The sequence below is a fragment of the Eptatretus burgeri genome, chromosome 9, assembly GCF_056783735.1.
Source record: "Eptatretus burgeri isolate ZD-2024b chromosome 9, Ebu_testis_v1, whole genome shotgun sequence".
Lineage (NCBI taxonomy): Eukaryota > Metazoa > Chordata > Myxini > Myxiniformes > Myxinidae > Eptatretus > Eptatretus burgeri.
Genome location: NC_140969.1, coordinates 56,356,566 through 56,380,556, shown reverse-complemented (window position 1 = coordinate 56,380,556; position 23,991 = coordinate 56,356,566). Strand labels below are relative to the sequence as shown.

General features: G+C 40.4%; 1 protein-coding gene across 4 annotated transcripts in view; it reads left to right on the top strand.

The window, feature by feature from the left end:
- The window catches only part of LOC147020159 (myomesin-1-like), a 218,611-nt gene that overhangs the window by 103,547 nt on the left and 91,073 nt on the right, over positions 1–23,991 (top strand). For all 4 annotated transcript variants that reach the window (XM_085895203.1, XM_085895202.1, XM_085895201.1 and 1 more), the window contains 3 exons: positions 17,092–17,266; positions 18,977–19,098; positions 21,483–21,685. In XM_085895203.1, the coding sequence (XP_085751329.1) occupies positions 17,092–17,266; positions 18,977–19,098; positions 21,483–21,685 (500 nt within the window). The remainder of the gene's footprint in view (positions 1–17,091; positions 17,267–18,976; positions 19,099–21,482; positions 21,686–23,991) is intronic.

Here is a 23,991-nt window from a genome sequence, read left to right as displayed (position 1 = left end):
TCAGATTTCAAATATATATATTTTTATTTTTGTGTATGCCCCAATTAGAATAGGTGTACCATATCCCAGTGTGTCGTAAGAGGCGACCAGGGTCGCATCAGGAAGGGCATCCGGCGTAAAAACCTATGCCAAATCATTATGCGGACAACAAAACTAATTTCCATACCGGATCGGTTGAGGCCCGGGTTACCAACGACCGCCATCGGTACCGGTGGTCAGCAGGGTACCAGTGGAAATTGTGCTACTGCTGGGCGCAGGAGGAGAAGGAGACGGGGAAGGCGAGTCCGGAGGCAGTGGGAGAGGGGAAGGGTAGAAATGTGCAGGTGAGAGTTGGAACTCTGAATGTTGGGACGATGACTGGCAAAGGGCGAAAGTTGGCTGATATGATGGAGAGAAGAAAGGTGGACATACTGTGTGTACAAGAGACCAAGTGGATGGGGAGTAAGGCTAGGAGCATTGGAGGTGGTTTCAAACTGTTCTACCATGGTGTGGATGGGAGGAGAAATGGTGTCGGGATAATCCTGAAGGAAGATTGTGTCAAGAGGGTATTGGAGGTGAGGAGAGTGTCTGACCGAGTGATGAGTGTGAAGTTGGAAATTGAAGGGGTGATGATGAATGTCATCAGTGCATATGCCCCACATATGGGGTGTGAGATGGAGTATAAAGAAGATTTCTGGAGTGAGTTAGATGAAGTGGTGGAGAGTGTATCCAAGGATGAAAGAGTGGTGATTGGAGCAGATTTCAATGGGCATGTTGGGGAAGGGAATAAAGAGGATGAGGAGGTGATGGGTAGGTATGGTCTCAACAAGAGAAATGTGGAAGGGCAAATGGTGGTAGAGTTTGCAAAAAGAATGGAAATGGCAGTGGTAAATATGTATTTCAAGAAGGAGGAGGAAAACAGGGTGACGTACAAGAGTCGAGGAAAGTGCACACAGGTGGATTACATCTTAAGCAGGAGATGCAACCTGAAAGAGATAAGTGACTGTAAGGTGGTGGCAGGGGAGAGTGTAGCTCGACAGCATCGATTGGTGGTCTGTAGGATGACTTTCGAGGTGATGCTGAGGAAGAGAGTGAGGGCTGAACCAAGGACCAGATGGTGGAAGCTGAAGGAGGAAGACTGTTGCGTGAAATTTAGGGAGGAGGTGAGACAGGCGTTGGATGGTGGTAAAGATGGGTGGGATGATTGGGCAACGACAGCAGAAGTTGTGAGGGAGATAGCTCGGAACATACTTGGTGTGACATCTCGACAGAGGAAGGAAGATAAGGAGACTTGGTGGTGGAACGAGGAAGTACAGGAAAGTATAAGGAAGAAGGGGTTGGCGAAAAAGAAGTGGGATAGTCAGAGAGATGAAGAAAGTCGGCAGGAGTACAAGGAGTGGCAGCGAAAGGCAAAAAGAGAGGTGGCTCAAGCCAAGGAAAAGGCATATGACGAGCTGTATGAGAAGTTGGATACAAAAGAAGGGGAAAAGGATTTATACCGATTGGCAAGACAGAGGGACCGAGCTGGGAAGGATGTGCTGCAGGTTGGCGTGATAAAGGACGCAAATGGGAATGTGCTGACAAGCGAGGAGAGTGTGTTAAGAAGGTGGATGGAGTACTTTGAGGAGCTGATGAATGAAGAAAATGAGAGAGAGAGAAGGTTGGAAGAGGTGGAGATAGTGAATCTGGAAGTGGGGTGGATCAGTAAGGATGAAGTGAGGACTGCTATGAAGAAGATGAAAAGTGGAAAGGTGGTTGGCCCAGATGGTATACCAGTGGAGACATGGAAGTGCTTAGGAGAGATGGCAGTGGGGTTGTTAACCAGATTGTTTAATAAAGTCTTGGAAAGTGAGAGGATGCCGGAGGAGTGGAGATTAAGTGTGCTGGTTCCGATTTTCAAGAATAAGGGTGATGTACAGAGCTGTGGAAATTACAGAGGGATAAAGTTGTTAAGCCCCACCATGAAGTTGTGGGAAAGAGTAGTGGAAGCTCGGTTGAGAGGAGAGGTGACGATCTGTGAGCAGCAATATGGGTTTATGCCAGGAAAGAGCACCACTGATGCGATGTTTGCTTTGAGAATGTTGATGGAGAAGTATAGGGAAGGCCAGGAGTTACATTGTGTGTTTGTGGATTTAGAGAAAGCTTATGATAGGGTGCCAAGAGAGGAGTTGTGGCATTGTATGAGGAAGTCGGGAGTGGTGGAGAAGTATGTGAGGATTGTGCAGGATATGTATGAGGACAGTGTGACAGCGGTGACGTGTGCGGTAGGAATTACGGACCGGTTTAAGGTTAAAGTGGGATTGCACCAAGAATTGACTCTGAGCCCTTTCCTGTTTGCAATGGTGATGGACAGGTTGACGGACGAGATCAGACTGGATTCTCCATGGACTATGATGTTCGCGGATGACATCATGATCTGTAGGTAGAGTAGGGAGCAGGCTGAGGCGAGCCTCGAGAGGTGGAGGTGCGCAATGGAGAGAAGGGGAATGATAGTCAGTCGGAGTCAGACGGAGTTCATGTGCGTAAATGAGAGGGAGGGTGGTGGTATGGAGCGGTTGCAAGGAGTTGAGGTGGGGAAGGTGGATGCGTTTAAATACTTGGGATCAACTGTCCAAAGTAACGGAGAGTGTGGGAGAGAAGTGAAAGAGAGTGCAGGCAGGATGGAGTGGGTGGAGAAGAGTTGCAGGAGTGATTTGTGACAGAAGGGTAGCTGCAAGAGTGAAGGGGAAAGTATACAAGACTCAAGTGAGACCAGCTATGTTGTATGGTTTGGAGGCGGTGGCCCTAACAAAAAGACAGGAAGCGGAGCTGGAGGTGGCAGAGTTAAAGATGCTGCGATTCTCGTTGGGAGTGACGAGGATGGACAGGATAAGGAATGAGTATCTTGGAGGGACAGCGCAGGTAGGACGGTTTGGAGACAAAGTGAGAGAGGTGAGATTGAGATGATTTGGACATGTGCACAGGAGGGAAGCGGAGTTTATCGGGAGAAGGATGCTGAAGATGGAGCCGCCAGACAGGAGGAGAAGAGGAAGGCCAAAGAAGAGGTTCATGGATACGGTGAGGGCGGACATGCGGGTGGTTGGAGTGTCAATGGAAGATGTGGAGGATAGAGTGAAATGGAGACGGTTGATCCGCTGTGGCGACCCCTAACGGGAGCGAGCCGAAAGAAGATTTTTTTTTTTTGTGTGTTTTTTTTCATCTCAGATTTTTATCACCCATCCAAAACCATGATCTCTTCTACCCCAATTAACCTTCCCCAAACCCACATCTTTCCAAATTTCCAATTTTTCCTTCCTGAGAGTTTGCTTCTGTATCCAGCTTTTCCACCTCGTGCATTCTCCCAACAGCTCATTCTTCCTTACATCCCTTGTTTGTCCAAGTCACCCTCTAGTTTGTCCCTGAAACCCAATGTTTTTCCGCCTCTCTTTCTCGTGTTCCTTTTGCTTGTTATAAGCTGATCCATTCCATATTATAACTCTTCCATGTGCCTCAACTATGTATCCAAAAAGATGGCCTTCTTGCCAAACTGCCTGTTTGGCATTAAACCCTACTCTGACAATTTGTGTCAACAGCTTTTTCTCCGGTCACTCCATATTTTCAGGTGTCATTTGTGCTCTAAAGACTATATATACTTCAGTGTCCTCCAATAATCAGTCATCTCATCCATCCTGTTCTTGCTTTAATCATTGTCATTTTGTCTTCCACAATCCACCCTATCCACTCCTTTACTGATCATGGCTCAACTATCCACTCTTATGTGTTACGAAGCTCAGGCAGTTGACTCCCATTCACTTGTTGCTGGCCACTTCAGAATCTTTATTTCACTCAATTCTGAATTTGATGTCATATGAGGTTTCAACTCTTCTTTCCTGGAAATCTCTCGTCATCACCTTTTATGGAAAGACTTTCATGAACTTGTCTTTCTCTTTAATGCCAGTAAATAATTTAATTATAGCCAGATCCATACTCTTTACAAAACCCATGCTAATCTCATGATAGATTACTAATTTCACCTGGAAAGGGGGGGGGGGGAGCTGGGTGCTCCTCCTGCCGTTCTACAAAATTTTGACTATATCCAAGTCGAAGCAATCACATCGATTTTCAACAACTTGCTTACCAACAGCTTTCAGCCTCTTGCTCACTGTTGAGCAATTTCACCTGGCAAAATTAGTTGGTGTTATGCCTTATCCAGTGGCTCACTCTAGTCTATACAAACTCATTTGGCCTCAACACATCAGCCATACTGTCACAATACATATTTGTAGAATGCAGCAAATGCATCATCTTTCATTCCCCCATAGAGTCAGACATGAAACGATTTATCTTCCACAGTTTTTCCTTCGACCTTCTACCTCCAACTCTAAGACTCAGATGAATGGATTCATTTTATCTGTACCCCTCCCTACTCTTTTACTTCCTCTGTTGTGGGGAGCCACTTATATGAATGTTTTTGTCTCCTCTGCTGTAATAGACCAAAAAACAAATTGACATGTATTAATGACTTACCTGCTTGTTTCCTTGTTTTGTTTGGTTCAAAGCCATTAAGAGTCAAATATGACCTTTACAAATGCAGCTACCACAATATTGTAAATCCATGAGGCTGCACTTTAAACTTCAAACAAATCACTCGACCAAATGTAATTAACTGCTTTTGAACATACCTTTCTCCTTTTATAATTTGTGTTTATGGGTTTATGGAATTGATCAGTTTATTGTTGTTTTTTTGGCTTTCAGTCTTACAACAAGCAGATTGCATGACATCAACAAAGTTTGAAGTCTTTAAAAGGTTTATTATATGTGTGATTCTCAAATCCCAGTCTCAATTCAGCCCCGATTAGTTTTCTTGCAATATGCCGAACAACATTTTATCTTGATGTTTAATTCAGATCAGGGACAGTTTACAGAGAATTTCCTTATCAGCCTCAGGTTTTTCATCCAACATCATACTATTGCTATATTGTACATGTTTCATACAAATTTATCAACCTCATTTTTAGGTCGACTCGAGGGCTTATGTTTTCCGTCATCAATTTTTTAAGTTCCTTCCCAGTTCACAGAAAGAATACCCAGGCAAGTACAAATTTCCAGGAATTCCAGTTGTTGCAAATCGACTTCCAGATGAAAACTCCTGGATATCACCACTTGCTTGATTTTTTAAATTTTATTTTCAATATTTATTTATTTACTTTAACAACTCTATACACCCAAGTTGTCCACCCCCCGCCCCCCATTGACAAGTTGGATACAGTGGGGGGTGGTGGGTTATTGTTCCCATGACCTGACCCTGGGTCCTCCCAACAAGTGTGCAAAATTTGATGGACATCGGATCAGCCCTGTTTTTTTCTATGATTTTCAGATATGCATACATACATACATACATACATACATACATACATACATACATACATAGAATTGCCTTATTTAATATAGTAGGATTTCTTTTTTCTTTTCTTTAAATTTTAGATTTAAATTTAGATTTAAGCTTTAAATTTTAAAGTTTTAAATTTAGATTTTAAATTTTAAATTTAGATTTAAATTTAAATAAATTTAAACTTTAAATTTTAAATTTAGATTTAAGCTTAAAATTTAAGATTAAATTTAAATTTTAGATTTTAGCTCTTTTTCTTTAAATTTTATTTTCAATATTTATTTATTTACTTTAACAACTCTATACACCCAAGTCGTCCACCCCCCCGCCCCCCATTGACAAGTTGGATACAGTGGGGGGTGGGGGGTTATTGTTCCCATGACCTGACCCTGGGTCCTCCCAACAAGTGTGCAAAATTTGATGGACATCGGATCAGCCCTGTTTTTTTCTATGATTTTCAGATATACATACATACATACATACATACATACATACATACATACATACATACATACATAGAATTGCCTTATTTAATATAGTAGGATTTCTTTTTTCTTTTCTTTAAATTTTAGATTTAAATTTAGATTTAAGCTTTAAATTTTAAAGTTTTAAATTTAGATTTTAAATTTTAAATTTAGATTTAAATAAATTTAAACTTTAAATTTTAAATTTAGATTTAAGCTTAAAATTTAAGATTAAATTTAAATTTTAGATTTTAGCTCTTTTTCTTTAAATTTTATTTTCAATATTTATTTATTTACTTTAACAACTCTATACACCCAAGTCGTCCACCCCCCCCGCCCCCCATTGACAAGTTGGATACAGTGGGGGGTGGGGGGTTATTGTTCCCATGACCTGACCCTGGGTCCTCCCAACAAGTGTGCAAAATTTGATGGACATCGGATCAGCCCTGTTTTTTTCTATGATTTTCAGATATGCATACATACATACATACATACATACATACATACATACATACATACATACATACATACATACATAGAATTGCCTTATTTAATATAGTAGGATTTCTTTTTTCTTCTGTACACCAAAGTTCCTATTCTTTGGACTTTATTATTTTTCGTTGTAATGTATGACTTTTACAGTGTCAGTTTTCTTTTTGCATTTATGATAGTGAATGTTTAGGACTTACGATTTGATAGTGTATGTATCCCACCCATATTTTTGTGTCAAATGGGGATAATGGCTTTTTTATTTACTTACTCTGTATAGATATTGGTTCACGAAAAAAATAAGTCATCACTATATTCGTTATTGATGTCTGTATGTCTGTCTGTCTGTCTGTCCCGAGCATAGCTCCGTGAGTTTTGATCCGATCCTGACAATTTTGGTGGGAGGTTTATATCATGATCTAGTTGTTTTCCTGAGAATGGGCGTGGTGCACCCATTATGGGTGGAGCCACGCCCAAAAAACGTGTTTTTAGGGGGGAGCCGATTTCAATTTGCATCTTCTCCTCGGGGGTTTGTCGAATCTGACAGGAGTTTCGGTATTTGGTTAGCCAAATGACACCTGCATAGCCCCACGGAGCTCTTTTTTTTTTTTTTTTTTCATTTTCGTGTCAAGGTCACAAACTTAGAAAATTGCGATTTTGACATAAAAATCCATCTTCTCCGAGGGGTTTGTCGAATCTGGCAGTGGTTTCGGTATTTGGTTAGCCCATGGCACCTGCATAGCCACACGAAGCTCGATTTTTTTTTTTCATTTTCTTTCCAAGGTCACAAGGTCACGAACTTGGAAAATTTCGAATTTTGACATAAAAATCGTACGACCGCCCAAACTTTGAGAGCTTGGAAGACAAAAAATTTTTTATGCATAATCTTGAGGTCATTCCCCACCTAAAGTCTTGAAACCATTTTGCTCTATCTCGAACACCTTATGCCTGGTGTTGGCTTAATGGTTAAGGTAGTGGGCTTGGGATCCCAGGGTCCTGAGTTCAAATCCCGCTCAGCTGTTGAATTAACACCAGGTGGGGTTGACTCTGCCTGTCATCCTTCCGAGGTCGGCAAAATGAGTGCCAGCATGCTGGTATACTGTGTCGGAGTGGCGACCCGTCCAGGATTGTTCCCAATAGCCAAGGAGACTGCTTCGGCGGCACCAACGCTCTGCACAGAGTATGGTCCTAATGGATGGATGGAACACCTTGCCCGTGGCGCCCCCTTCAAGTTTGTTTTAACGCTGGTTTCATCAAAGTATGGATAATCCAATGAGTGCGAAATGCCATGTAGCCTATATGACGTTATATTGTTCCTGGAATGTTCCAGAGGAAGTTTTGCACCAAAGGTCATAATCCTTGACCTTTGACCTTTAAAGGTCACAAAGGTCAAATTTTCAAAGTTGTGGGAATGGAACCGGGTTTTCGACCTTCTTCGACAAACTAACTCCAATAAGCTATAGCACGTATCCTGTTTCCTTATTTTAATGTCCACAACATTGTTTTGTGACCTTTAAAGGTTATGCAAAGGTCAAATTTTAAAAGTTGTTGAACGAAACCTGGTTTTCGACATTTTGCAGCTAATAACCTGTCACTCGTACCACATCATGTTGATCATTTTTATAACTTGGTCAAACATTATCACATTGTCTCATCCTTGACTTCTGAAACAATCAACATTGTCAAATACCGCTCATGAACCATCGTCGTCTTCAGACTTGTGTTTATATCTATTATTATATTCAATTTTCTGTGTTATTCCTTCTCATAGAAGGAAGAGCTATAATAGTTTTGTAATTTGGTCATTTGGTTTATTATGCCTTTCTTGATTCCTGTATTTTTATTTTCTTCTTTATGACTGAATATTTTGTGGATACGTATAAAACTTAGATGTTAATACAGTGAATTCTATTACCCCCCCTCACTCCCACCCCTTCCCAAGGTCATCCTTTAACCTTCCCATTAGCTTTTAGTTTTGAGTGCTAAAGTGGGGATTATCTCTTGGATATAGTAACTCGAAGCATCATATGTATTGAGATCTTCCATATCCTGCTAAATATCTTTTTTGTTTTAATCTTGTATGAAACTATCAGTTTTCACATATTTAAGTTCACACACCACTTCCTGTAACTTCTCAACATATTATTGCAGATGTAATCAAATATCTCAACTCTGCTCAGATGTGGAAATGCCATAGTTTCAATGTATATTTCTCCGTATATATTTCTTCTTTTAATATACGAGAAACACCCTTTCCCTTCGCGAGCATTGGTAAGATTGGGGGTAGGGGATTTTTACCTCCGCCACCAAAGGTGAGTGAAGGAGGTTATGTTTTTACCCCTTTCTCTGTCTGTCTGTCTTTGTTTGTGTGCAGGATATCTAAAAAAGTTGTGGACTAATCCAGATGAAATTTTGTGGACAGTTTGGGTATGTAACAAGGACGAACCGATTAGATCTTGGTGAAGATCTGGATCCGGATCCTACCACTAGAATTTTTTGAGTGATTCTTCACCATTGAGCGGTCGGGCCAAAAATGATATATAGCACGATATCTCAAAAAGTTGTGCACAGATTTGTATGTAACTTGGTGGATACGTTGGGTGTGTGATTAAGAATAATTAGTTCAATTTTGTTGAAGATCCGAATCCGGATCTGGATCTGATAATTTTTTAAGTGATTCTTCACCATTGAGATATTGGGCTAAACTAATATCTATACATTAATACTGAAGGACCAATTTTGTGCTCCTCCTGGCAGTCGTGTCACGTTTTTCTCGATACTGTGACCTGAGAAGTTTTGACACGGTGTTTGTACGTCAAAGTAGACACGTGCACAAATCAAGGGACTTCTTCACAAGGAGTAGTGTACACCCAAAAATGTCGTGTACAAGGACGTTTTGTAGGCCCCATTAGGTAAGGCCATGGAGTACATCGACTGGGATCCGGCTCTTACAAGAGACGCCACTGGTTGTCATATTGGGCTCATGGAACGGAATCAGTTTGTGACGGGGTGTCCACTAGTATAGCATGATATTTCGAAAAGTTGTAGATGGATTCGAATGAAACTTGGTCGACAGGTTGGGTGTGTGGCAAGGACTAATTAATTCAACTTTGGTGAAGATCCGAATCCGGATCTGGATACGATAATTATTTAATTTCTTTTAGTTATTCTTCACCATTTAGAGATAGGGCCAAAGCGATATGTAGTTGGGGAATTTTAGCAAATTGTATTGACCATCTGTGAAAAAATTGCTTACCAAAAAATTTCTTCACTAACGTATTCATCTTGGTGTCTACTAACACCTATCAATTAGTGCAAACCCAAATCCTTGTGGAAAATTCTGGGGAGCCAATCAAAGTTCGGGTGCTCAGAGGGCCTGCGCGAAAAAAATCGGAAAAATTAAGTTTTGCAAATATTGACTTGTGGGATGTCGAACTAGGGGTTTTTTGGGGTGCTGAATTGATTCCAACCATTAGATATGAGGAAAAATGAATCCCTGGCCATAAAATATTGATATGATACTTTTTTCGATATCTCGCACTGTGTTTTACGGTAATTTGGCTCAATTGATTCAGATTGTTCAAATTGTGCTGAAACCAGCACACAACATTTTTGAAACCACTGCTATATTGTTGGTTATACTTTTGCTCATGCTCAGTTGAATTCTCTGTGTTAGCTGACGTTAGCTAAGAGCTTTTAGCTATAAAATTATTGTGTACCGGACTCAATAGAAGTTGAATATATTCAACGTAGAGTGGACCTATTAATGTTAAAACGCATCACTATGTGATGATTGAATCGATTGAAGATCTTAGCTGAAGGAGAAAGGACACCAGCACTCTGGGGCTGGTACTATGGCAGAATCGACCTCATCAAGGTATTCATCAGGAGTGAGTGTGTCCCAGACCACACAGGTCATCTCAGTTGCATCATTGGAATGCTCAATACCTTCGCAGCAGCGGGCCACCATCAGTACGCAAAGGGAGCAAGGCTGTGTGTACAGCTGATGCATCAGTGACAGGAGAGTCCCATGTTACAGGAAACTCTATCCAAGTTCACTTCGTACGGCAACCATGTAGTCAGGTTCTCAGACCATGAATGGTCCGGCACATGGACCGACATCACAATAGAAACCACACTCATGCGTGAGGCAAAATCCTCCGGTGGTCGAAACAGAGGCCGCTTTCGGAATGAGTCTTCTCATAAGTCTTGGGTTCAGACTCTGAACCACTTCTCGTTCATTCACCAAGAGCTATAAAGAAGCATGGTCAAATGTGGGGTACCTGTCCACACCGACGTTAAAAGAGCCCAAATGAAGAGAGATGACGATGCTGTCAACACCATAGTTGGGTGGTTGGAGGAAGTCAACCCTTTCGATGCCAAGCTGTTGGGACAAGAAGACTCTGGTGTCCTTCTCAACTGGGTTCAGCAGCACTCATGAAGACCAAGTCAATGCTGATCAAGCAGAAGAAGTTGGCAGAGCCATACAGGTTTATATGGATGGGAAAACTGTTGTGGATGCAATGGTAACCAAACACAAGGTCAAATCGCTTGCAAGCCTCAGATCTGGACCCAAAGTCAATGGTGAGAAGGTGGTCATTGACTCACTGAAGCTATTCAACCGCCTCATTGTCATCAGTGAGCGTGAAGTCAAGACCAAAGAAGCTCTGTGCTTTGATTTGACGCCAAAACCGATGTCTCTGTTTGACAAAAATCAAAAGTTGCGAAAGCCAGACAGGGCTGCCCTAGCAAGGTCCCTGAAGGCATGTGTGGCACCTGTCGAACAACCCCCCTGCACAAGCCTTGTGGTTGATGGTGGGTGGCTCCTGCACAATGTCAAGTGGGAGGCTAACCTTAATTGGAAGGATGTTGCCGAGAGCTACCTCCGATTTGTGAAGTCCATGGGGAGCCATCGCCTCCGGATAACGGTGGTCTTTGACGGATATGGCAGCTCCACCAAGGACCATGACCACTTGAGACGAACAAAGAATGTATGCTGTGACATTCAGAGTCGTCGTCTTGATCTCAAAATCATCATTGCAAGAGAAAAGTTCCTCGATAACAAGAACAACAAAGCCCAGCTCGTTTTGCTCCTTGCTGAGACATTTAGTAGGAATGGAATCTGTGTACAGCAATGCTCCGATGATGCCGACACCTCCATTGTCCGCGCAGCTCAAGATGAGGCAAGAGAGTCCCTTGTCGAGGTGAGGGCTGAGGACACAGATGTCCTGGTTATGCTGATTCAACATGCTGCAGACCATCCGATCTTCCTCACGACAGCCAAAGAAACATTTTACGATGACGGAAAGATCTGGGAGGCCCTCCCAGAGATATACCGGAGGTATCTCATCTTCTTGCACAGCTTCTCTGGCTGCGATAGTGTCTGCAATTTTTGGGTTGAGCAAACCAACTTTGCTAAGCAAGCTCTGCAAGCCTGATGAAGCAGAGAGGGCAATGGACGTGTTTATGGACATCCGAGCAGAGTAAGGTGATATCATTAAAGATGGCTGTGATCTTTTCATGCTCATGTTCCATGGGAAATCCTCCAAAGACTTGGAAGACTTGAGATTTGACATCTTCAGCAAGCGAGATGCTACTGGGAGCATAAAACCTGAGAAACTCCCCCCCCCCCCCCCGACAACAGGAGCTGCAGCACAGCACTCTCTCCGAGCTAACCTCCAGATGAGAGACTGTCTGATGCTGCAAAGTCCATCGTTGGATGCCCGGGACTATGGATGGCAACTCATTGAGCAAGGATATGCACCAGTCCCTTCTATAGACCCCATTGTTCCAGACTACCTCCTGACGTTTGCCAGTTGCAACTGTGCGGGGGACTGCAGCTCACTCAGGTGCTGCTGTAAAAAGCAAGGAGTCAAGTGTATTTCTGCTTGCGGCATGTCATGGTAACTCTTGCCTGAACATAAACCAGCTGGATGACAAGAGGAGTGAGGAAGATACTGGGGAGTTTGATGAATAAGGTTGTAAAAGCTGACGGAGCAACATTTCCATTGAGCACAGTTCTGTTAAAATGTCAATAAAATACATTTTATATGATCAAGGAGTGTTTTTTTTTTCTCAAAAATAATGGTTGTAATCAATTCAGCACCCCAAAAAACCCCCAGTTCGACATCCCACAAGTCAATATTGGCAAAAGTTAATTATCCGATTTTTTTTTTTTAATTTTTTTATTTTTTCTTTTCGCGCAGGCCCTCTGAGCACCCGAACTTTGATTGGCTCCCCAGAATTTTCCACAAGGATTTGGGTTTTCACTAATTGATAGGTGTTAGTAGACACTGAGATGAATACATTGGTGAATAAATTTTTTGGTAAGCAATTTTTTCACAGATGGTCAATACAATTTGCTAAAATTCCACAACTAATAGCACTGTATAGCATGTTATTTCAAAAATGTATTGGGGCCGATTTGCTCACATGGATCAGACATTGCATGGCGGAGGTATGCACTCCACCGAGTGCCCTTTTCATTTTTATTTTTGCCCATGACCTGTCCCTGAGTACCACAAACAAGTATGCAAAATTTGGTGGAGGATGGGCCAGCCCTGTTTTTTTTTTCTGATATTCAGAACATACATACATACATACATACATACATACATACATACATACATACATACATACATACATACTGTACATGCATACATAGGATTGCCTTATTTAATATAGTAGGTGAATGGTTGTAAGGTTTCCTGAGAGCATTATTAACTTGTCGTTTGTTTTGTTGATTCGTCTTGAAGATTTCTGTCAATTAATATATAACCTCACATCTTGCCTCTGACATTTTTTCCATGGACTGTACTGTCTTACTGAATTATGAATTATTCATCAATTCATAGAATCTTTTTCAAAGTCAGCTTTTACTGCCTTTTCTCTCTGTCTCTCTTTTTGCATTGAGGTTGATATATGATTTCAGCCAGAAAAACTGGTAGAATCAAATTATTTATGAATCGTTACTTTTAAACCATTATCCATCCATTGTTTTACATTTCTTTGATGTCGGACATGTTTTCACTTATTTCTTTTTTCACAATTCTCTTTATTCATTTTAATTCTTGCTTTTTCTTCTCTTTTATCTTTTACTTCTATTTCTCTCTTTCATTGTCTATCTGTCCAAGGAGAAGTGAATTCTTGCAGAAATTTTTCTGTCAGGCTCACTTGGCTGCACCTGTATGGGTTTTTGAGGGTAGTGGAGTAGCAGCTGAATACAGAATCCTCTCCAGGTTCCTCCTGATGACGCCATCGTTGCTTTTTACTTTTTTGGGTTCCTTCTTAGATTTCCATTTGATTATACAATGTGGTTTAAAGTTCTTCAGTTGAACTATATTTCCCACTTTAATTCCACAGATTTTTGATTATCATTAAACCACTATGGATCTGCAATAATCTTTTGAGGAACAAATGGAATAGAAGGTCTCTTTGCGTATCTCTTTGAACAGGCTTGACAATCCCACTTCTTTGACACTCTACCAACATCATATCTGTCAGATAGTATGTAGCTCCACTTTTACATTTATTATTTTCAAAGCTACTTCTAAATCTAGTTCTGGTCATGTGAAGGAATGATCAAGATGTAGTTCATATGAATCTTTGTTGAGACAGATTTCTCTAAATAGTTTGTATTCATCTGCTCGTAGAAGAGCATCCAGACTCTAGATGTAAGTCAGTGATATACTTATTTATCTTTCATGCTTTTCATGCCTTTGCTGTATGTTCGTAATATTTGTGTCATCTATGCTATAATATATAATTAAGGGAGCGATAAAATACTTCTTTCAGAGGGAGCTGAATTTCTTCAAGCCTTTTAAAATCATCCATTTATTCATAAGGATCGACTCCTTTTCTTGTCAACATCATGAATTGCTCTGTATTTTAATATCCCACAGGTTTGGAAATAATAGAGTATTCTTTACTGGATTATTTCATGACTTTAATAAGAATCTGAAGCAGTCTCAGAATCTTATTTTAATTGATCAATGTTCATGCAGGACATTTTGGTGAATGAAATGTATTTGGTGATTGGATGTAATGGCACTTATATATTGCAGTGTTTTTTCCCCAACTTTTTTTTGTTGATAAAAGATTTTTATCTAAACATATGAGCTTAATATTTCCCAGTTATATGATGATGGTCTCTCTAACTTTATCATCTTCTAAAAATTATTCACAATATGACAGATTTCTGCTGCATCAAATTGTTTTTGACTTTTTCTGTGAATATCATTTTTTTCTTTTCTTTCAAAAGAATCATGGGATTGTGAGTTATTTTCCATAAGTTATATCACTACATCCCTTCCTTTGTCAATTATTTATTTCTATATTCCTCGCTGACTCAGGAATTTATGTTGTATATAAAAATCCACAGGAAGTATGTTTCTGATAATCCCTCAAATAGGGAGTTTCTGGGTTTGGAGAACATGTAGATATCTTTTCTAGAATACACAGAGTCGGTGTATTTGCAAATTGATGTTTAAATTTTGTTGCCATAGTTTTTGAATTTGATTAATGTTTCATGTGGTTTAGGAATTTCTATTTTTGTATTTTTATTATCGATCGATACAATATTCTTTGTTTTTCTAATACTTGCTTATTAAATATTCGGTTTCGACATATTCTGCAAATGAATACACATATGGAATTTTTCAATTTTACCATTCTCGGGAGACCATTCCATGCATTAACTATTCTCTGACTGAAAGACTGCTGCCTTCTTACTGTCCTAACTCTACTCTTCTTTATTGTCAGGCTGCAGCCCTTTGTCCTATAACTGTCTATTCTGCTGAAAAATACTTCCACACTTATTTCGTCTCTACCACTCATTATCTTAAAAATCTCAATCGTATTCCCTCGTAATGCCATCCTTTCTAATTTATAAAGTCCTCTCTCCTTTTTCCGCTCCTCATCATCGTGAGTCAATCAAGGCCCAGAATCAATCGAGTAGTCCTACAATGAACCCTCTCTATGGCAGCTATGTCCTTAAATGTGGTGACCAAAATTGTACGAAATGTTTTTGATGAGGTCTCAGTAAATTCCTATCCCAGGCAAAAATCCTCTCCCATTCCTATCCATTTCCCCTATCCCATCCTTTTACTACAGTTCAAACTATTGTTTTAACTGTAGTTTTAAGTCGTTATTCTATGCAGACTACTGCAATTAGAACTTTAATCACTTCAATTACAGGCAATCCTGACTGCAGTACATAAACCACAATAGCGTAACCTATAGTAATTCTAAAGTTAACTTAAACTGTCAGGAAGTACAACATGTGAGAGTACAAACTACAGTTCTAACGATACCATTTGTTCCTGGGACAGTGAACTATGTTGTTTTTTGTCATAGTGTTCTGAACTAATTAAGAAAGATTTTTAATATACCAGTAAGTGTTAAAGCAATTTCCCTAAAATATCTTTTATACAGAGCGAAGGCTGATTATGTTGTTGTTTTGCAACTTTTTTCTCAACATTTTAATGAGAAACTCATCATGCCATAACTTCATTTTAATCTGCTTGGCTGTGCACATTCACAAAAAGATTATTTTTAATCCTCCATCTTACTTGTATCTGATAACTTTATAGGTAAGCTTCCTTCCAAATCTAATTATTTTTCTTGAGGAATATATTTACTTATTTTTTCAGCATTATCATCGGCAGAATGGATATGCGCAAGACTTGACCATAAGAAGAAATTATTGTCATTGTTCTTTATATTTATTACAGCTTTTTAAAATCTCTTTTTACTTTTGGAAGAGCAATATAACATGATGCAGATGGAGATGGGGATTTCAGAATATTTAAATCGATGGGCATTATACTATGAATGTCAAAACCACTTGTACCTGGGTGATATGTGGGTTTTCCCTCTGGAATGAGCTCAGAAAAAGTGAGTATTGACAGATGAAAAGAAATCAATGTTGCATTTTATTTTTTCTGTATTTAATTTAAAATAGGGACATGTACGAGTAGACAATCTTGCTAAGCATAATTTTTTTTCCTGTTTCTTGTAATCCTGTAACCTCATCACAAATGAGGAGAAATCCATTGTGCAGTTGTTTTACCTGAGCACATCTGTTTTTGTTTTTGTTTTTTTTACTACCTGAGGCCATTCAATGTCAGGCCTTGTAAGTGGTCGGTATTCAGTCAGTGCTTATTGATACTGTCCTGTCATGCTTTTTGTTATCCTGAAAGTCATATCTCCACTTTAATGAATATTTAAAATAGAAAACAAATTCCTTGAAAGGGTTACAAGAGTTGACTAAATGCCCTGAAGAGTTTGCCATTTTCCACTAACGAATCTCTTCTTCCTCACAGTTTGATGTTTGAATTCTTTTTAAGCCAACAAATTTAATTCCTGATTCCATAGGCAGAGATGAACAACAATTCACCAAAAGTTATGATGTTCCATTGGCCCTTGAAAACTGCCTGGAAAACAAGTCAGAACCCACTTGCGGAGGATGCCTGTGACCCGGGGAACTGCCCATGGCCCCAAATGCAAAGCTGAACTTACTATTTGATATTCAGAATGTTTTTCAGCTCATTAGTTATATTTGACTGACTTTTTGTCATCGTATGTAATTACAAATACATTTATTATGTTAAAAAATTATTGTTTTCCTGAATATATTATTGATTACTCCATAAATGTGCAATTGAGGAATGATTGAATGAAGGTTGATTGGATGGACAAATGAATGAAAAGTTTGAAATTTAATGATAATAAGTCCATCTTACTCATGCTCACTTTTTTTTAACCCTTTCACCTCCACTTGTGTTCATGGAGGTATGCCATCAGCACCCAGCAGCTTGATGGGCACAAGAAACACTAAGACGTCGGTGGCACTAAGCTGGCACCCCCCCAAAAGCATGCCTGGTCTCATTGGCTACTACTTGGAACAATGTCGAGTGGGTACAAACCAGTGGGAACCGAGCAACAACAAACCCGTCAAGGATACTCGGTGAGAAGACTTTGTCAAGTGAACAAGAACAAGTTCTTGCAAACATAAATGTATACATTGCTCATGCACACAAATGGATTGCAGACACAAACTGATCAAACCCACAAAATAACTGGACGTACAAACTGCACATGTAAAATATTCTAGTGTCTTTCACAAGAAGTAGGCTGTTATGTATTGACACCCTGTTAGTGTGAAACAGATGTAAATACTAAATCGTTTTTTGTACTCCATATTTACAAGGAATTTGTCATCTAAAGCATCAGTAACCTTGAGGCATAACAGTCACCATCTTGGGTCAGGTCAGATTATTGATGTCGAGTCTACAATTTATTGATGACAAATGTTTTGGCCAAAGTTTCCCGTTTGCAGCAAACTTATACCATGATTACAACACGCTGATGCCAAATCCTGTTAATTATGAGTTCCTTTACAAGGAACTTCAAAGCAGGAGCAGGCCATTATGCCCATGAAGCCTGTGCAATGATTGCCAACCTATGGTTGCTTGCCCATGGTCATTCCTTTTTAAATGCTGAACATCAAGCAAGGAAGCAGCGCATGCCATTTTTTAAAAGGCTTTGGTATGAATCAGTGGTAGTTAGAACCATCAACCTCCCACACTCAGTAATGTCATGGTTTTTACATCACTGTAAGTGATGTAATTTTGTAGCAGTCCAGCATGGTGTCGAAATGTGCTGAAGCAGACTTTTGCGACCATTTTTTACATGCAGGCATTTTGCTATTTTAATAAAAGACAAAAATTGATTTTCACATAACTTAATGCAGACATCAGTATCGGTGTTATAATGCTATTAGTTTCAATGGAATGAGAGGAAGGCAAGAATGAGAAGCACTGTAATTCATATACCAAGGCATTTTGTTTATACTTAGGTATTCTGCAGGAGTATCAGTCTGTAATACAACATCTATCATAGTGGCCATCAAATACATTTTCAGGTAAACCTCTTACCATTTGGATAAATGAACCTCATACTGGTTGGCTAGGTTTATCCTTATGATCCAGGGTGACCAGTTATAACCACACCACCACAGCATCTCGGTCAGAATGGAACCTAACATCCATCTTGTTGCTACATTTCCCAGTTGCCCTTTCAGTGATTTGCTGCCTTACTCACATGTGATCCTCACCTGTCTGAGCCAATTATTTTCCCATCCAGTCAGGGGCATTTGCTGAAGGCACTTACAATTTGCAGCTGAAAAGCCTCACAATAAATTACCACTTGCTTTGGTCAAAGTGCCAGAAACAGAAAAAAAGGGAAAATTATGTTGTTGAGGACTGACTCTTGATATATAAAATGTGCAATTCATTTCTGATAAGTAAGCGTGATGAGCTATTATTTTATGTTCGAGATAAAAGCCTGTTTTCACCTTCCGTGAAGACATAACGAAAAGGTACTTCGTACTTAGGCTGTAATTTTCCTGACAGAAGTTGCGTGAATGGTTTGTAGAAAAAATCATCCTAAAAGCGTCAGCCTGAACTTCCAGGACAGGCTTTCTGATGGATATACCCTGTTGGGCTTTATATTGAGACGTTGTGATTGTCAGATTGATAATTCTGTACAGCTGCCTGTCCTATTCCCATATAAGCCATTATAATCTCTGCCTATACATTGAAGAGGATAAAACAATTATTTCCCCCTTTGTAAGAACAGATGATGAGTTGGAGTTTCCGTTTTTTGCCATGTACAGATTTGCGGTGCATGGCCTGGAGACTGGGGAGAAGTACATTTTCCGCACTCGGGCTGTGAATGCAGCGGGTCTCAGCGAATATTCACCAGAGTCAGACCCCGTAACGGTTTTGGCTCCCATTGGTAAGATGCTACATGGAGATCATGAAGTTGGCCCACCCAGACTTAGAGTAAACCTTCACTATGTATGACATTGTGTACTAATGGTTATGGTCCCCTCCCAAGGTTCAATGTTACCAAAAGCTGCTCTGATGGCCACGAGGACTGAATCCTGCCATCATAGATATATCAAGCCAATTATCAGGCCTGCTGTCACTGGCCTTGTCATGCCCTCGGGCCCTGTCTGGCTTTTCATAGTCTCTAACCTTTGCTTTTGAGACCACATGCTCTTAGTATAGCATTTAATTTAACCCTTTATACACCCACAATAATGTCCATGCCAACATGAACTCTGTTGTCAGATTGGTTTGCTCTTTTTTTTTGAGCTGTTAATTTTTTTTTAATGCATAGAAGGTTGAATGCAAATCTGAATTGAAGACAAAGCTTCGATAATGATATGAATATAGATCGCTGCCTGTGCAACTTAACATCGCCATTAAACATTGTAAGTTCCGATGGCAAAGTGTGCGAAACACTAGAATGGATAAAATGGAGAAATTGCTGACAAAGGCAAAGCACAATGAGTGCATTTGTCTCTTTGTCTTGAATTGGCTTTGTTGACTTCAAAACAGAATGAAATAAATCACCGTGCAAGAACTTCGCAGCCAGCACAGAACGTTTTGGTAATGCATGGGGAGCATTTAAAAAAAATGTTTTTTGCACAATTGCTGCCCATGTCATGGTGGTGAAGCAGGAAGATAAATCAGCAAGACGCTTTTTTTACTTTTAATCTCATTAACCACCCTTACAATGGGTCTTCGGCCCACATATCAGCCAAACGCATGAACTGGAGCTTCATTAGGATGTGCTGTGCAGCAAAGTGTGCTTTGCCTCGTGCTATAAGAGAATTGCAAAAGTGGAGATGTCCACGCCATAAATCATCTCAAACCTGAAATAGGAATGACTTGCTTCCTCGCTATTTCCCGTGCAACCATTGATTTAGACACTAATTGAGGATTGGTGGACATAGCGAGTTTTCATTCAGTTGGTGCCAGAATGAAGGCATTAATGGAATGAAGGTGAAATGAAATTAGGACCGCCTTGCCTTGGCAATTGGGGATGGCATAGCGTGAGTTGCATAGCCGATGATAAATCTCATCTCGGTCTGGAGATGGAGCAGGTGGCTGGAGTAGTGACCAGCCTGTTAAAATGCTGCCCATTCTATTGCCCGCAATAGGGCGAATCAGCAAGTGATGCCAAAGATCAGCGTTTTGAGGAAATTGAATGAGGAGTTGTTGAGAATAGGTGAGGTGAGCTGGGAGTGGTGAGTGTCATGTGAGCAGTGGAAGTACTTGATAACAGCGGGTGCAATAGCTCCAAGTTTAGAGTTTGTTGAAAGATATATGTGATTAACTATGTACTCTTACTCAATAGATTAATTGATTAATATGCAAATCTTTCAGGTAATTTTAACCTTGTTGGCTCTATTACTATTTCAAGACTATTGTTTGAGCTCAGTGTGCCTCCACTGAGATGCTATATTTTGAAATGTGTAGCCAACAGAGTAAACCCATTGGTAGCATGCTCACCTTTGAGGCCTTGATTTGGGGTTCTCTCGATGTTTTTGTGCTGCTCCAGCACTGGATAAGGATGAGCTGGTTAATGTGATGGGTGAAGTTAAGCCGAATGTCCAATTTGGAAATGTTTGAACTTAAAACTTCCACAGTGCAGCGTGTCCCAAAAGTCTCCATACATGGGGAAAATTAACACTTTCAGCAAAATGTAACTTTATTTACAAAACATTTTCTTGCATGATTGCCATTTATTTGCAAACACACAGGAAGTCGTCTCTCCCACTCATGGTGAACTTGTGTCAACACATCTGGCGTTATGCAAGTAATTCCACTTTGAATTCGTTCCTTTGAATGATCCATGTTCTGAATCTTGTCATGTGTGATGTGCTTGCCATGTTTCCTGTTAAAGTCATTTGCAACCTTGCGACAGCTTCCTGAACTAGCCAAGAGAATGATTTCAACACGTTCTTCTTTTGACAAAGGCATTCTTGAAGGGAATCTGAAAAAAAGAAGAAGATATAAGCTATGTATGAAGAATTTTGGGAGATATTTTGCTGAAAGTGTTAATTTCCCCTATGTATGGAGACTTTTGGGACACCCTGTATTTTGTATGACTTGGGGTTTGGTCTTGTGCCATGGCCACACATTCCATGTGGCCATGGCACCACTGAGAATGTATGTAATAAAAATGAGATATGCTAAGTTTATGAAAGTAATCTATTGTGTTAAATAGGCATATGCTGTTAATCGGAGAGGAATATGACATCAGTGCGACTAACCAAACGAACTGCGTCTTCATCAAAGTTTCCTTTTATTTCCTTGCCTTTACCACAGTTGCCCCATCGACTCCTCACAGCATAACGCTCCTGCAGGCCTTCAAAGATGCGATGCTGCTAAGTTGGAGACCCCCAAAGAGCACTGGTGGTTCTCCCATTACTGGATACTATGTGGACTTTGTGCAGGTTGCAGGGGATGGCGCCTTAATGGGCGAGTGGGAAGAAGCGAACATAAAGGCAGTTGGTGATCGCATGTATAAGGTGTGTATATGTCGACTCCGCAGCAACATGCACAGCTCTTGTATTTTCTCTACAAGAACGAGACTTATGTAACAGCAAGGTTGAACGGGAAGTGGGGCAATAATTGGGCACAATCGATAAGGGAATGAATTAACAGGAAAAAATAAAGAGAGAGAAGAGGGAAGCAAACAGTGAAACCAGAAAGCAATAGCATGGGTTAGGAAAGGTTAATGGTGGTATTAAATATAACGGCTCAGATTTTCAAAGGAAAGACTTGTATCGATGGAGGACGTCAAATCTCCATCTGGCTTTGGAGGCTTGCTTTGCTATTTAGTTTGTCCAAAAGAGGTTATAGCTGATGGTGTAGCCTAGAAGTTCAAGAGACTGAACCTCTTCCAGTGGCTGATGATGGAAATATATTGGTGGGTTTGTTTAAAGAATCTTCTGGGAGTGATGGGGTAAGACTGAGATTTTTTTCCAGGATTGAATGGCATGTTCCATTTCTCAGATCTGCATGTATTATATTCCAGATCAGTGGAAAGTGGCGCAACTGTGGTGGTCCGAGCAGTCCAATAAGGTGCTGCAGGCCACAATGTGAAGTCGGGTACAAAAAGGAAGAGACTGGTTTCCAGAGCATCGTAGAGGTCGTTTATGTAGATGAGAAACAAGATTGGGCCCAAGACACTGCCTTGGGTAACTCCAGCCTCCACTGGGAGAAGGAAGGAGAGGGTTCTGTTGATGGCAACGCATTGACTGTATGATTGGAGGAAATCGTAAATCCAGGAATGAATACCCTGCAGGCAGAGAGCTTGGCAGAGCAAATCAGGATGCCAGACTGTGTCTCATACCCAATATATGTCCAATAAGATGGTGCTGGCCTCAAATGAGATTTCGGGCCTCCATTCATGCTGAGAGAGGAGCAGTATATCCAGATTTGATTGATCAGGAGGGAATCAAAAGTGATGGTCAGAGGTAAGGCTGTTTGAAAACAGGAAAAACGACATCAGCAGCAACGATGGATTCCATCACTTTGCATGTAATTTGACATTAGCTCACTGGTCTGTAGTGGATAAGATGTGTTTTTGCACCTTTCTTGTACAAGGGAGTGTTGTTTTCTGACTGTTAGGCTGATAGGAAGGGGGGCAGAGGGGGAAGAACAGACTGAATAGTGCAGACAAAGGAGAAGCAGGAATGGCAGAGCAGGATTTTTGAGCATGGGCAATGATGACATCTGGCCCCATCTCCGAAGTATGGTCAAGGCTAGATAGAACTTTCTCCACCTTCTTGGGTGAGGAGGATGAAAAATTTAGAAGACAGTCAGTACAAGGGGGGTAATATGGAGTTAGAGTGATATGGGTTGGGTACATGAGATTTGGAGGAAAACATAAGAGTTTGTACATTCGACCTTATCTTGTGCAGAGCCTCGAGTAAAACCATTCAAGGGGAGGGAGGGAATGGAGGAGGAGCATGCACCAGAAATGGACTTGAGAAGGCACAACCATGATTTTTAGGAAGGAGACTGGTTGAAGAATTCAACCTTGAGATTTGCAAGATGGTGTTTACCGACATTGCAAGGATTTGTTATGATCCTTATAGAATGAACGAAAGTTGCCCTTAGTCAGGTTAGCCGTCCATGTTGCGAAAAGAAACTGCTTGATCCACAACTGCTTCTGCACAGAATTCAGTGTCTCAGGGCCTGCAGGATGAATAGGAGAGCTGCAGGCAGGATACGATAAACCAATACGAGAGAAAGTAGACGTGAGTGAAAGTATATCCAAGCAGAATCGATATCAGGTGCTATGGAGATGGTACCCCAATCCTTTTGTGAGGGGGAGATAATGATTCACTTTTATATTTTCTTCATGGAATCATGACTTTGCCCCCTTCTTCACATTCATAATGCATTATTACACGGTCAACCTTACTCCAAGCCATTATCTATTAACTCGTATTGCATATTTGCTTTCTCATGTTGGGGACACTGCACTTGCACATCAGAAGTTTTGGATTCAAATCACATTATATAAAAGCAATATGACAAAAAACCTTGAATGAATGCTGTTTGAACCATAGCAAGTCTCGGGAGAATTATGCAAGGAAACTCGGACACAGGATGAGACCATTTAGCCCAACTGGCCTGTACTATATCTTGTGAACGTAATCGATAAATACACTTGTCTTTCTGCACTGACTTCATTCTTACCATTGTCTGAATAGAACGTAATATCCACATCCTTTTATTACATGTCCCTTTAATCTCTGCAATATAAATTTTGCCAGGGTATCGAGCGCAGCATGGCAAATTCTTTCAAGATATACCATGGGAC